This window comes from Gekko japonicus, unplaced genomic scaffold (assembly GCF_001447785.1).
Source record: "Gekko japonicus isolate JY-2015 unplaced genomic scaffold, Gekko_japonicus_V1.1 scaffold1358, whole genome shotgun sequence".
Lineage (NCBI taxonomy): Eukaryota > Metazoa > Chordata > Lepidosauria > Squamata > Gekkonidae > Gekko > Gekko japonicus.
The window spans coordinates 432101-446117 of record NW_015160880.1 but is presented as its reverse complement, the minus strand read 5'-3'; the positions used below and the strand labels follow the sequence as shown (position 1 = coordinate 446117).

The following is a 14017-nucleotide window of genomic DNA, read 5'->3' as shown; positions in this document are numbered from 1 at the left end:
CTACGCAATGCCCTCGAAGGATGGGCTGGAAAGAGTTCAGCACCAGATTTATTGCCAGCAGTTCCAGATAGTTGATGTGCTTTTTTGAATTGAGAGCATCCCACTGGTACCCGACACACAGGCCGTTGAGATGGGCTCCCTATCCCCACAGGGAAGTGTCAGTGGTGAGAGTGAGATGCAGATTTGGTGGTTGAAAAGGTGCACCCTGGGTCAGGTTGGATTCCACTGACCACCACAATAGGGAGTCTCGCACATTCGGTGGGGGTAGGAGATGGACGGTGGCTCATGCAGATTGGCTTGAAGCATTGCAAGAATGACATCTGCAGAGGTCTCATGTGCAGCTTGGCGAACCAAAGTATGGCTGTAGTGGCTGACATGTGGCCCAACAGACACTGGATTGGAAAAGCCATGGACGAGGTACTTTTACGCACTTCCTTTGTGAGAGACGACAGGGTAGCCGCTCCGTCTGCAGGAAAGTAAGCTCTGCATGTCATGGAGTCGAGAACCACACCAAAGAACTGTATCCTCTGTGAGAGTTGCAGGTGAGACTTCTGAAAGTTGACCTGGAGGCCCAGGGAGGACAGGATGTAGAGTGTCTGGGAAATGTGATTCTCCAGGAGCGACGAGGAATCTGCCACTAAGAGCCAATCATCTATACAGGGAAAGATGGTAATTTCCTGTAGACGAAGATAGGCCGCCACCACTACCATCGTCTTGGTGAAGACCCTTGGCGCCATGCAGAGGCCGAATGGGAGACACTAGTACTGGAAATGGAGGTCCCCTATGGTGAATCGGAGGTACTTTCGATGAGACGGATGGATATTGAGGTGAAAGTACGCATCCTGGAGGTCGATAGTTGCCATCCAGGACCCCCGAGCCAGAAGAGGGAGGATTACTCGCAACAATGTCATTTTGAATTTGCGGTATTCCACAAAGACATTGAGGCCCCGTAGGTCTAAAATTGGGTGCAAGCCCCCGTCTCATTTGGGAACGGTAAAGTAACGGGAGTAAAAACCTGTTCCCCCGTACGCCTTTGGCACCAGTTCTACCTCATCTTTCACCAAGAGAGAAGTGACCTCCTAGAGAAGGAGGGGAGAGGGAGGGGTGGCCAGGAAAACAGGCAGTATTGGATAGTCCACAAATTCTATTGAATAACCGTGGGTTAGGATGGATAAAACCCAACTGTCTGTAGTGATGACCCGCCATCCAGATAGGAATGGGGAAAGGTGGGTGGAGGCCCCTGAAGCAATCTGGGGCAAGTCAAAGACCCTGTTTGGAAGTCTTTTGAGGTTTTGTGCTAAACTGTTGCTGTTGTGGGCCATATCTGGACCGTGCAGGGTACTGGTACTGTTGCCGATGGCCCGTAGGTGACTGATGCGGTCTCCAGGTACCCTCTGGGGATGGTTTGTTAAATGGGCGTTTGGAACTGTATCGAGACCAGGAAAGCTGGCAGTATGGCTTGGAAGGAGCAGAAATGCCCAAGGACCTAGAGACCTTTATGCTCTTGTCCATCTCCTGCAGAGCAGAGTCAGTAGAGGAGTGGAACAGGCCATCACCGTCAAAGGGGAGATCTTTTATGTACGCCCTGGTGCAGGTGGCAAAGAAATCATTCTCAGCCAGGAGTGCCTATGAAGGGCAACCGCTGAAGATATAGTCTTAGAGAAAGTATCCAGTGAGTGCTTAGACGAATTCAGAAGCTGCTTCGCCAGAACCTTGCCTTCCTTTTGTAGGGTTCAGACTGCTTAAGTTTTGTCCTCAGGAAGAAAGGGCAAGATGTCAGAAAGTTGTTGCCATAACGCATACTGGTATACATGCGATGTAATTGGATGGTTTGATTCCCAAGGCACCCGCTGAGTAAAAGCATCTCCCGAAAGCATCAAGCTTCTTGCTTTCCTTGTCAGAGGGCGTCGTATGAGTGCGTCTAGTTCTGGAAGAAGAGACAACCATGGAGTTTGGTTTTGGATGGGCATGTAGAAAACCAGCTCCTTCCTCTTGCACTCTATACATGTGATCCAGTCTCCATGTCAACACCGGTGCAGATGAGGGCTTCTCCCAAGGCACCTGCACCGCGTATAGGAGTACTTTCAACATTGGAAGGGAGATCGCTGTGGACGTGTCCATCTGGACGACATCATAAACTGCATCCGATATCAATGGTTGAGGTTGGATGATAGACAGACCCAATGAATGAGCCATTCTTTTGACTAAATCTCTATAAGAAGACAAGTCCTCAGATGGGGAGATTGGGAGGTCTTCGGAGACTTATGTTTTGGAGAGGTATCTCCCTGTCGACATCGGAAGCAACTGGAGAGGCCTCAGAAGGCGATGGAGACCTCTGGATAGGAATTGGCAGTGTATGAGGCTCCTTTGGAGTAACTGATGATGGTGGTGAAGGAGGCGGAAGATGAGGCGTGACTTGCCTCGGAGGAGGAGATTTCGGTGGTTTGGAGAGGGATGTGGAGGGTGGTGGACGACATGGAGAGCAGGGTAGGGTCGAATGGTGGTCCCAATCCTCCGGTCTCATAGGCGTTAGCCAAGGCATCGATGCTGAAAGAGGGTAGGAAGAGAACCAGTACGGCATGTGATGACGATGATCCCATGAGGGAAGCATCAATGAGTGATGTTGGTAATGGGAAGGACAGCCCTGACCTGAAGCTGGCTTGGGCAAATAATCCCTCCTTGGTGATCGGGATGAGTGGTGCCAATCAAGACGGGCTGTATATTCATCCCATTGACCTTGATCATCCACGCAGACTGGAGAACAGGATCGGTCATAAGGTCGATATCGACGGTCCGGGTCGGAACGACTGCTGGTTCAGGAGGAAGCAGACATAGAGCATCGGCCAACACCAGAAGCCGCTATTACTTCACCTTTGGCTTCAGAAGCTGATACAGATGGGGAGCGTCGTCCAAGGTTCATGTCTTGTACCGGAGGGTTCAGCTGCCTGACTGGAGAGTCAAGAATTTCAATCGGTGGCATCGATTGTACATCCAGCAGCTCCAGTACGGACTGATGCGTCGATAGGGAGTGCGACTGCGATACTGTTGGCAGCGCAGAGCCCTTAGGGAGTACTATGCTGCTCACCTTGTGAGACTTATGCGAGTTCCCAGTGGACGACTTGTGGGAGGTGTGTTTCTTCGACTTATTCCTCTTCTGTTTCTTCACTGGTGTCGAGGCAGAAGAAGCAGACTTGGAAGAGCGCTTCTTGGAGGGGGCTGGCCCCGTATCAGAAGCAGATTTGACTGGTCGAGGTGGTCTCGGTGTCGAGAGGGTATCCGTGGATCCTGGTGTCGACGTCGATGGTTTCGGTGGGGGATCTGTCGATACCGATGACTTCTGAGGGAGTTCGGTCGACATAGTTGAAGACGGAGGAGCAAGGGCCGATTCCCAAAGGGTGACTTTCAACCTTGCTGCTCTATTTTTGCATGTTTGGTTTGAAAATTTTGTGCAGAAAGCACAACCCTCCAGACCATGAGATTCACCCAAACAAATTATACAGAGTGTGTGTCCGTCTCGCGGAGCTAACTTACTCCCACACGAGGCACACCTCTTAAAACACCCCCACTTCTTATCCATAAACAGTTCCTCAGACGTGAGGGGAGAAGGGGAGGGGAGGGGGTTGATGGTCCGAAGACCACGGAAAGTTCTCACCCTCCTCTAACAGTTCTTGACAAAAAATCCAATATTCTGAGAAATAATCCAATGGAAGAAGAAAAACGAAGAATTCCCAAAGTGAGGAGAATAGGAACAAGCACCAACCGAGGAAAGCTGCTAACAGCGCGGTGGTCAGAGGAGAACTGGCAGAATGTCCGCGCTCCACCCCCCCTGGGCATGCGCAGTTGGGGTTCCTGCGCAGGCTCAGGGTGGAGGCACGAAAATCCCGTTGTGAACTTTGTACAACACCAATCAGATCAGCGCAGGCACACTAGATCCCATAGGTGTGATGGACAGAGACCACGAAGAAGATAAGTCTATTGTGGAAGCGCTTGGGATCAGGTTGAGGTCTATAAAGAAGGGCTGAAAAGGAAGTCCCATCTGCAGCTGTCAGGACACCTCTTGGTTTCTAAGCAATGGTTTCTCCCTCCAAAGGCTAGAAACTTTCTCCTTTTAGCATTCTTCATGAATTTCCAAGATTCTGTTTTCGGAGCCACAATCGCCACAGGCAATTTCCCCTTCTTTCTCAGTTCTGTGATTATCTTTTTCCCCATTTCCCATCTGTGCCAGAACTAGACATCACGGAGGACGCGCAACTGCTGACCGGATAAGCAGCCCCAAGCCTGATCTTACCCATAACTCTCTGGTAACATCTAGTGATACAAAATGCATCATGGGACATTCTCCTGTTCCGCGTTCTCCTGCCCCGGCTCCACTTCATTGGCTGGCACTTGTTGGGGGTAAGAAAACTCAGAACATGATGATGAGTCACACCACATGTTTTGTTCTGCTACTAAACATTACCAGGGAGAATCAGATATGGGGTTGCTGGTTTCGGTGGCAGCCACGCGTCCTTTGTAAGGACTGGCTCCGTCCCCAGACTCTCTCCTAACGGAATGCTGCAAGAATTGGACTTCAGCGATACCATCTTGACATGACACTCTCATTCCTTCCCATTGTTCCCTCTCTCCCTTATAACCCCAGATCAAGCCCAAACAAAGCAATCTCATACCTTGGTGGCCTCATCCTTGACGGACCAGCGACCCTTCTTTGAACGTCTTGCCACGCCAGCACTGCTATAATGGTCCACGTGGGCCCCCACGGGCAGCGTCGGCGCCTGGGAGTAACGCAGCTCCAGCACGCTGCCCGGCAGAGACCTCCGTGGAGCAGGAAAAACAAGACCGTGAGCAAGAGTGGTCGGGTAGAAGAGGGGAGGACCTACCTAGTAGCTTTTTCATTCTGTCCCTCCTCTAAGGAGCTTGAGTGTACAGGGCTTCTCTCCTCCCCCATCTTGCCAACCCAGTGAGACAGGTGAGGCTGAGGGATGGTGATGAGCCCAGGGTCCTCCAGCAAGCTTCACGGCAGTGTGGAGACCTGAGCCCGACTCTCCCCAGTCCTAATCCAACAATTTAACCTCTATTACATTTGATCAAGGGGTCTCCCTCCTGCTCATCCTGCTCTGCTCCCAGCAAGCACGATCTGCTCCCAACACACACCCGCTATGCCATGGGGTCCCCAACGGGGTGCCCTCGGGTACCATGGCAACTCGCCGACATGTTTCCTGGTGCCCAACAAGTATTTTTGGAATGTGGGCAAGACCAGGTGGGGCTTTTGCCCAGTAAGGCTTCTGATTGGCCACTGGAGTTTTGATTGGTTGTGCAGGCTTATCAAAATGTCTCTTGGAAGCAGCTGCCACCGCAAGACAAAGACGGTCACCGCGTGACTGTAGGGAAGCTGCAGCAGCAATTTTGTGGCTGGCTCTGCCCCCCGTGGTGGCCATTTTGTGGCTGCCATTCTGTGGCTGCGTCCACCATGCTGTGTCAGGATTCCAAATGTGCCCACAGGCTCAAAAAAGTTTGGGGACCCCTGCTCTACACTGAAAAAGCCATACAGTCATTCAAAATGCTGGGTACAAGAAAACAATTTGCTGGGCTCCTGACACACAAGCAGAGTGGGGAGGAGCGCCACAACTAGCAAGGAACAGGGGTGATCTGCCCGACAGGGGTGTTCTAAGAATCTCTTCTACTACTTTCTAAGAAATTCACATGCAAGAGGGGAGAGGAGACCCTAGACTAGTTCTTTATTATTAACGGGTAGAAGAAGTTTTCTTACCGAGAGTAAGTAGAGACCGGGCGTCCACGTAGCTGGTCGATTTCCATTTGCATCCTCTCAATCTCTGCCAGTAGTTGTTCCTGGCATGCACGTGCAAAGGAGACTGTCAGAATCAGAACCTAGGTTTCCAGACCCTCCCCCCCCCATCATAACCCTTTGCCTGTTTTTAGAAACTTCCCTGCCTCTGCACCTTCTCCCCCGTCCCAAATTTAGCAAAACCCTCTCTTTTGGATTCCACCGCTCACCCCCAGCCGTCTGCCACGGGCCTCACCTTGTTCGCCAGGAGTTCATCCTGAACTTTCTTCATGTTGGCAATTTCCTCACTCAGTGTGTTCTTGCCGGGGAAGGAAGGAAGAACAATTGAATGAGAGCGAGGCCGCCACCCACAGGACTCCCGACAGGATGTTCCTGAAAGCCTGCAGGTTTGTATTTCCTTCCTTTCAAGCTGCCCCCCCCCCGATGGTCTCCAGCCAGGTTCGCTTTCCTCTCTGCTAAGTGACCACGGCCACATTACAGGGTAGGCGAGCATAGAAAGAAGAGTCCTGTGTCATCCCAGCTCCTTTGCTTGCTTTACACAGCTACCTCTTCTCTGCAGAACCAAATTTGAGTCCAGAAGCCCCTCAAAAACCAACAACGTTTTCTGGCTTCTGTGAGTCAAACCTCACTTGGTCAGATACAGGTGAGAAGGAAGATCCATCAGCCTTGTTTCTCTGCACTTGCTTGGGTGGGTCACAAACAACCCCACCTGCCGCCAAAGCCTCCCCTAGAATCGCAACAGACACCTGAGTCCTAGTCTATATTCACTTCCACTTTTTCCCGGCCGACAGGTAAGGTAGCACTTCATATAAGGCCACCTTCTGCCTCTTATTCCACCATTCATCTAGTACATTTTTATCCCAACTTCCTCCAAGAAATACATGGCTGCATACATGGTTCTCCACTGCTGACAGGCACAGGGGCCGCAGGGACGCAAACATGCTCTGAAGGACATCACACCCCAAACCCTGAGTTGCTCTCGTTTCCCACAACATGCATAAATACACACACACACACACACAAACTCTCCTACCTTCTCCTCCAGGGCCCCCATTCGCTCCTTGAGATGCAACTGGAGACGCTCATTTGATTCCGACAGCAGTTTGTCCACTGTCTCCGAGAGGCGCTTGTTGTGTTCGTCATTCATTTTCTCCCGCTGGCGTGCCTGTTTTTTAAGGGAGGGTGCAGAAAATGTGAATGGTTATGTGGGCAGTCTTTTCTCCAGCACCTGGACTCCCCCTGCTTTGCTTTTCCCGGTCACCAGCCAGAAACCTTCCCTGCTTTACCAGCATCTCCTCCTATTCACATTCAGTTTCCTCCTTCCTCTCCTCCTACTATGTTCATTCCCACAGTGTCTTACTGTCTTCATACACCCAAGAACCATGTGAAATAGAGTACCACGGTACAGATGGGCAAATAGAGACTGGGCAGGCCTACAGGTAGGCCCAAGCCTCTCCACTATGACTAAGGAAGCATTTGGACCTTAGTCTCCAAACCAAAGGCCTGCTTTGCTAGCTAACAGTTCACATTTGCCATCTATCTTCTTGGCTGTTCTCCCCAAGAGAAGCTTCTCTCTCTCCCGGGCATACTGTGCAGCCAAAGGAGAGGCCCAACTGGAGAAATCCGTTCCCTCAAAACATACCACTTGCAGCTCTTTCCGTCTCCTCCTGGCACCCACCTAACTCCATCCTCATTTCCCATCAGGCCCTCACCCGTTGGAGCTCTTGGTTTTTCTCTTCCAACTGGGCCTCAAGTTGACGCAGGCGCTCCTCAAAATTCCCATGGCGCTCTTCCGCCTAGAGAGGGGGACAAAAGAAAAGGGTAAGCCTGGCCACCTTTTGTCTGACAGACTCTTGTACCAGTTGTGATCTTCCCCCAGTTTCATCTGGCTTTAAAGGGGGGTTAGACAGATTTATGGAGCCATGGTGAGTAAAGGGGACCTCTGAATACCAGTGCCAGGAGACAACATCAGTTGAAGGGCCTCGGCCTCTTTGGTTGGCCCTTCAGGGCAACTGGTTGGCCGCTGTGTGACACAGGATGCTGGACCAGATGATCCAGCAGGCTCTACTTATGTTCATCCCTATTTCTGACTTTGGAAGACATCTCCTACGTCTTCTGTTCCTTACAAAGCACAGAGAATTCCCTCCCCTTTTGCACAGCACCTTGTTGAGGGCGGCCACTCGCTGGGCCAGCTGGGCCTCTATCTCCGGCAAGGTCTCAGCCTTCTGCAGGGTCTGCTGAAGCTTCTGCTTGGCATCTTCCAACCAGTCTTGTAGCTGCCTGTTCTTTTCTTCACTCTGCTCAGAGGGGAAAACGGCCTCGTCAAGGAACGAATCTAGGCAGTGACCCCAAACTACCTCCCAGCAGTGAACTGCAGTATGGGGGAACTAAAAGCCAGGGCTAACATGGGTTCAGGGGGGGATAAGCCAGTCTTAATCTCCTGTGCAGCAATGGAGGAGGATAGAATAAGCAGGAAGTAGACTTCCCAAGCCAAGATAAGTGAAGATTACAAAAGGAAGCTATCAGAAGAGCTGGCAAGTGACTGAGAAGCAGCTCGACTAGAGACAGCCATTGGTAGCTGCATACTGGCATTCTGAATATTATAAAAGTTCAAAGGATGTGATGCCAGCTAAGATGGCCGCAGTCAAATGGCAAGGCTGAGGGAGGGTGCTTGGAACAGCCAGATGATAGCAGGGAGGTGCTGGGAGCAGCCAAGGTAATCTGTCTATGCCAGAGGTGTCAAACATAAGGCCCGGGGGCCGGAACTGACCCATCCAGGGCTTTTATGGGACCCGCGAGCAGCTAGTGCAAGGGAGGGAACAGGAGACTGCTCGGGGGGAGTGGGTGGAGCCACTCCGATTGTGGCTTCAGCATGGCGGAACAACCTTGTCTGCAGCAGTTCAAGCAGTGTGGGAGTGTCTGCCCAGTGCTGCATCGCTGGCTCCCCAGTCTGCCCATATCAGTTTTCCTTTGCACACACACACACACACACCTTAGGGAGCCTTGCAGTGAGGATATACCAACTCAGAGCTTACCAGCTACTGTCCTTTATGCAGTTTATATCCCCAGTACTTGGCATTACGTTTTATGGCACACATGGTCTGGCCTAACAAAGTGACATTTATGTCAGACCCGGCCCTCATAATAAATGAAGTTCGCACCTCTGGTCTATGCGGTACAGGACAAGAGGAAGGGAAAGGCAGTCAGGAACCAGGGACTCACTTGTCTATACAGGGATTCCTTACTGGCCAGCTCATTCTCCAGTTTGTCGTTGACATCGTGAAGAGAAGTCGCCTCCCGCTGCGCACTCAGGTAGCGTTTCTCCAGCGTGGTGATCCGCTCGTCCATGTCCTCCCGCTGGGCTAACGCCTATTATCCCCACCACGTGAGAGAAGGGAAGAATGAAGAGGTGATGCTGAGCAGGCCACGGATCTTGCTCTCCCTCCTACTACCATGAAACACGAGAAACTCCAGCGCAGATCCCTCACTTGCTCATTTGGGAAGGAAACAACCTGTTGCGTGCCTCACACGCACCTAAGATAGAGCGAGCTCAGTGTGTGTGAGGTGGTACTCTGCTGATGTGGAAACGGTTGCTGCACGCAGAGCCACCGGTTCCCATATGAACCTGCCCAGCTGTTAAGGCCTTCGTTGGAAGCCTGACTCTGGGGGTACCAGCCTTCGGAGGTGAGACAGGTGTCTCAGAGGATTAGCCTCTTTTCTGCACTACCTGATCAGTGAGACTTCCTCCCTGTTCAGGTGGCACATACAATGGTGACTTTGGGGAAACCCGGTAAAGAGAGTTCTTTTGGCGTTCAACAACTTCCAGTGCGCTTGGCTGATCCGCTTCTAGTTTTATCTGCTGGTGTTTGTGTTACTCTCTTACTGTTATTATCATTGCAGGGCAAGTCCTCTTTAAAGCCTACGGCCGAAAGGCAGAACATAATGTGGTAAATAGATAACGCAAATGCTTTCTTTTGTTTTCCCCAGACCTATTTTCAGACAATTTAGTTAGATGACGTCAATAAATTTTGCAGTTCTACAGTTCTCAGAGAGAATAATTTCTTTCTATTCACATAATTGGATGATCCTTTATCACAATGGGGCAGCCAGAAAGCTAATTAGTAGACCCGTGCAGTTGATGATTAGGGGAAGGTATCTGTGGGAGAGAATTTTTACCCTTTCCTCCCATGTCTTTCCCACCATTTCAGCAGCCCCACTCACTTAATCTGTCTCTGCACAGAAAACTGTGGAAGAGGCACAAGAGGAAAGGGTTAAATCCCCCTCACAAAGGCCTTTCCTCACTCTTTTAAGCAGCTGCACAGAGCTGCTAATTAGCTTTAAATAAAATCCAAGCTACCCTAATCACAAATCTTTTCCATCACATCTCATTTCACCCTGGGTTACCTTTCCTAATGACCTTTCCTGGACTGTCCTTTAGAAGTTGTTACAATGGCAAAGCTGCTGGAAGGAGAGAGGTTTTGGTAGCCGACGAGTATCTCAAAAGACTGTCTGTTTGTAGGAAATGGACTTAGGCTCCGTCGTTACCTCCTTGAGGTCTCGTTGCAGTTTGGCATTGATCTCCTCAGACTTGATGAGATCCCGCTGGGCCGTGGCCAGCTCTTCCTCGAGCTCAGCCATCTGCCGGCACAGCATGGTCAGTCGTTCCTTCAGCTGGGAGAGCTCTCCTCGCTGGCGCTCCAGGACCTCCTCGAGCTCTGATTCACGACCGCCGCGTCCCAAGTCGAGGGAGCCTGATCCATTGGCCTGGAGAGGAAAGACATTATGATAGGGAAAGGCCGTGGCTCAGTGGTAGAGCGTCTGCTTGGTATGCAGAAACTCCCAAGTTCAATCCCCAGCATCTCCAATTCAAGGACCGGGGAGTAGGTGATGTGAAAGGCCTCCACCTGAGACTCTGGAGAGCCACTGCCAGTCTGAGTAGACAATACTGACTTTGATGGAATGAGGGTCTGATTCAGTACAAAGCAGCTTCATGTGCGTCCACAGGCCACAAGCGTCACCCGTGCTTTCCTTCCCATGCATCTGACTCACAACCATGTGATCTTTTTCTACTTCCCCATGTAAACCACAATGTTCTCTAGTTGGTTAAAAAGGTAAAGGTTCCCTTGCTCCAAAGCCAGCCGAATCCGACTCTAGGGTTGCGGTGCTCATCTCCGTTTCAAAGCCAAAGAGCCAGCGCTGTCCGAAGACGTTTCCATGGTCGTGTGGCCGGCATGACTAAACACCAAGGCACACGGAACGCTGTTACCTTCCCACCGAAGTGGTACCTATTTATCTACTTGCAATTTCTTGCTTTCGAACTGCTAGGTTGGCAGGAGCTGGAACCAGAGACGGGAGCTCACTCCATCATGCGGCACTCGGGTCTCGAACTGCTGAACTACCGACCTTCCACAGCCTGCAGTTCAGCGTCTTAACCACTTGAGCCACCGCAGCTCCCTAGTTAGTTGGATACCCCCAATTCTACAAAAATGTCTTCTGGATTCTTCAGAACTGGCAACCACACCCCATGGAAACTGAAACACAAATGGGTTGATCCCATTCTAGCTTAGAAACCTGCTGGCTCGGTAGGGGTGGACTTGCCGATTCAAAGGTGAAAACACACATACTATATTTTGGGGGTTCAGCCTGCTATGGTTCTCCACTCATCCTATTTTGGAAAGACAGGCAAGCTTCCAAATCAGATCTCAGCCCTTCCTTCCTTCCTTCTTCCATGGCAAAAGCCCTGCTCTCCCTTCCAGTTTCCCTTCCCACATTACTTACACAAATCTGGGCATCGCCCTCTTTGCTAGGGTCATCTAGGCCAGATCGACGTCGGGCAAGCTGCTCTCGAAGAGACAGAGACTGCAGACGAGAAGGGAAGAAATAAAGAAAGAGCATGTACAAATATTTAAAACGAAAAGGACATTATGGAATGAGAGAGGCAGGTGGCAAAGGACTTGGGTCAAAATAGTTAATTCAGAAGCACTGGGAGACCTTTACAGTTTGTGGGATTTTAAGGCCATTATTACCTCTGGCTATTGTGCTGTTTCAAAAGATTTGTCAGGGCCCTGACCTGGATAGCCCAGGCAAGCCTGATCTCATCAGATCTCGGAAGCTAAGCATGGCCGACCCTGGCAAGTACTTGGAAAGGGCGACCTTCAAGGAATACCAGAGCCGGGACTCAGAGGCAAGTTATCAAGCCATCTCTCTGAAATGTCCTAGCCCCACTAGGGGTTGCCAGAAGTCACCATGACTTCCAGGCTTACAAGCACACACACGTACACACAAACATCTGTCAGCAAAAGGCATGGAGGGTCTCATATTTTCTTTACTCCAGCAATCCCTTCTGACCACACCAAAGTTTAATTCAAGGGTCACAGAATCTGTGTGATTTTACAGCCACACATTTTTTTTTCTTTATTGAGGCAACCCACTCAGAGAATTTGGTGTCAGTTCAGCACCAGTTCTACACATCACCTGGCAAGTCAAATCCACCACAGGTCCCCATGTTCCACTTGTTGGTCTCAACCCCTCACCAGTTAGAAATCACCGACCTACACTGTTTAGACTGTCTTGACTCAGGGTCATGTGGACGTTCGCACCGGGCACCTACCACAGCTCTGCAGCTCTCAGACTCATGTGATCTGCTACATACCTCCTGATTGGACATTTCCAACTCCTCCTCCAATACAGCAACCCGCTCCAATGCCACACGCAGCCGCTCTCGAACCTGCCATGTACCAGAGAGAGATGAAGAGGAGTTAACGTCGGCTGAGTAGTGCAGGAACAGCCAAGTTCTTTAGCCCCACAATCACTGCCTCTTTGTGTGTGTGTGTGTCTGTTGGCAGGGTGGTACACACGTTTGTTTAGCACAACCAAAGCATCACTGCCTTCTTAAAGAAGCACTGTATTCTCCTCACAAGTAGCCCAACAATTAGGGGAGGGTTCCTGACACTGGTTCTGTTTCCTCACAGGCCGTACAAATTCCATGGGATTGGATCCTAACCGACTCTTTTGCTGTGAGAAGATGGGTGATTCTGACCAATTCTTCTTCTCACTGCTGTCCTGTCCTGCATGGCATTTTGTCTAGGATCCCCAAGCATAGCCATTTCCAGGATCAGATGGAGCCCTCTGGCATCAGCAGAAAAGTTGTTTGGCATTTGGGTGTCTTGGCATTTTAGTATCTGAGGCAACAGGGCTTAGGATTTTTGTGCCCCTCACATCTTGCCCAGCTCCCCAGTACCAGAAGCAAAGCCCAAAATTGGCTTCTGAACACTCCCCCCCAACAGCAAAACTACCAGACACTGAGAGAATTTATGGACTCCCGTACTGTATGGGTTTTTCCTCTCAAAGGACAACCTGGGACAAGTTCCTAAGCCCAACTCTTGTCTTGACATCAGTCTTCCCACTCTTCCCTCACCTTCTCATCCAGGGCTTTGTGATGTTCAAAGAGAGACTTGAGGGCTTTCAGGACTTCGACTTCACTCGAGACGCCAGCCGGTGACTGGGCCTGGCGCTTCACCACCGTCATGCGGAGGGAGCGTTCGTGTCGAGACACCAAGCATTCCAGATGTTCTAGAAGTAGCTGAGAGAGACGGACAAGACAAAGTAGTTCAGGGGCTGATAGAGAGATGGTAGAGCAGCAAGCAGCTGAAGAAGGAGATCAGGCAACACAACCGCCACAGCACCAACACCCCTAAAATGGCTTCCCCTGCTCTCTTCCAATTGGCTACCTGCCCCATGTATAGTATTGTGGGGCATGCACGAGCAGGTACAAGAGAAAGAGAACTTTGCCAACTTATGCAAAAGTGGGCTTAGGTTTGCCAAGCCATGCGTGGCAACTGCCAAGAGCTGGGGGTGGGTGGGACATGGAGAGGCACTGGCATTGTAAGGTTACTTCTGGGGGAAAAAGAGAAGTGATATCATGTTGCTCTAGGTAAAACCATAGAGTTTTCAAAGATTCCTAGAGTGACGTGCCATCACTTCTGGGTTTTCCTCAGAAGTGTCATCATGCTGCCCTGACCTGGATAGCCCAGGCAAGCCCGATCTTGTCAGATCTTGGAAGCCAAGCAGGGCCAATCCTAGCAAGTATTTGGATGGGAGACCTCCAAAGAATACCAGGGCCGAGAGGACAGAGGCAGATGATGGAGCCACTTCTCTGAATGTCCTCCGTGCCTGGTAGGAGTCACCAGGACTTCCAGACACAGGCACGCGTGC

General features: G+C 50.8%; 1 protein-coding gene across 4 annotated transcripts in view; it reads right to left on the bottom strand.

Moving 5' to 3' along the window:
- The window catches only part of PPFIA3 (protein tyrosine phosphatase, receptor type, f polypeptide (PTPRF), interacting protein (liprin), alpha 3), a 92224-nt gene that overhangs the window by 39247 nt on the left and 38960 nt on the right, over window positions 1-14017 (bottom strand). For 2 of the 4 annotated variants that reach the window (XM_015423159.1, XM_015423166.1), the window contains exons 4-14: window positions 13221-13385; window positions 12456-12530; window positions 11582-11662; window positions 10349-10567; window positions 9026-9172; window positions 7966-8100; window positions 7516-7599; window positions 6837-6968; window positions 6039-6101; window positions 5768-5847; window positions 4668-4728 (exon numbers count right to left, since the gene is read on the bottom strand). In XM_015423159.1, the coding sequence (XP_015278645.1) occupies window positions 4668-4728; window positions 5768-5847; window positions 6039-6101; window positions 6837-6968; window positions 7516-7599; window positions 7966-8100; window positions 9026-9172; window positions 10349-10567; window positions 11582-11662; window positions 12456-12530; window positions 13221-13385 (1242 nt within the window). Of the gene's footprint in view, window positions 1-4667; window positions 4813-5767; window positions 5848-6038; window positions 6102-6836; window positions 6969-7515; window positions 7600-7965; window positions 8101-9025; window positions 9173-10348; window positions 10568-11581; window positions 11663-12455; window positions 12531-13220; window positions 13386-14017 lie in introns of all 4 variants that reach the window. The other 2 variants (XM_015423142.1, XM_015423151.1) reach the window with 2 other exon arrangements.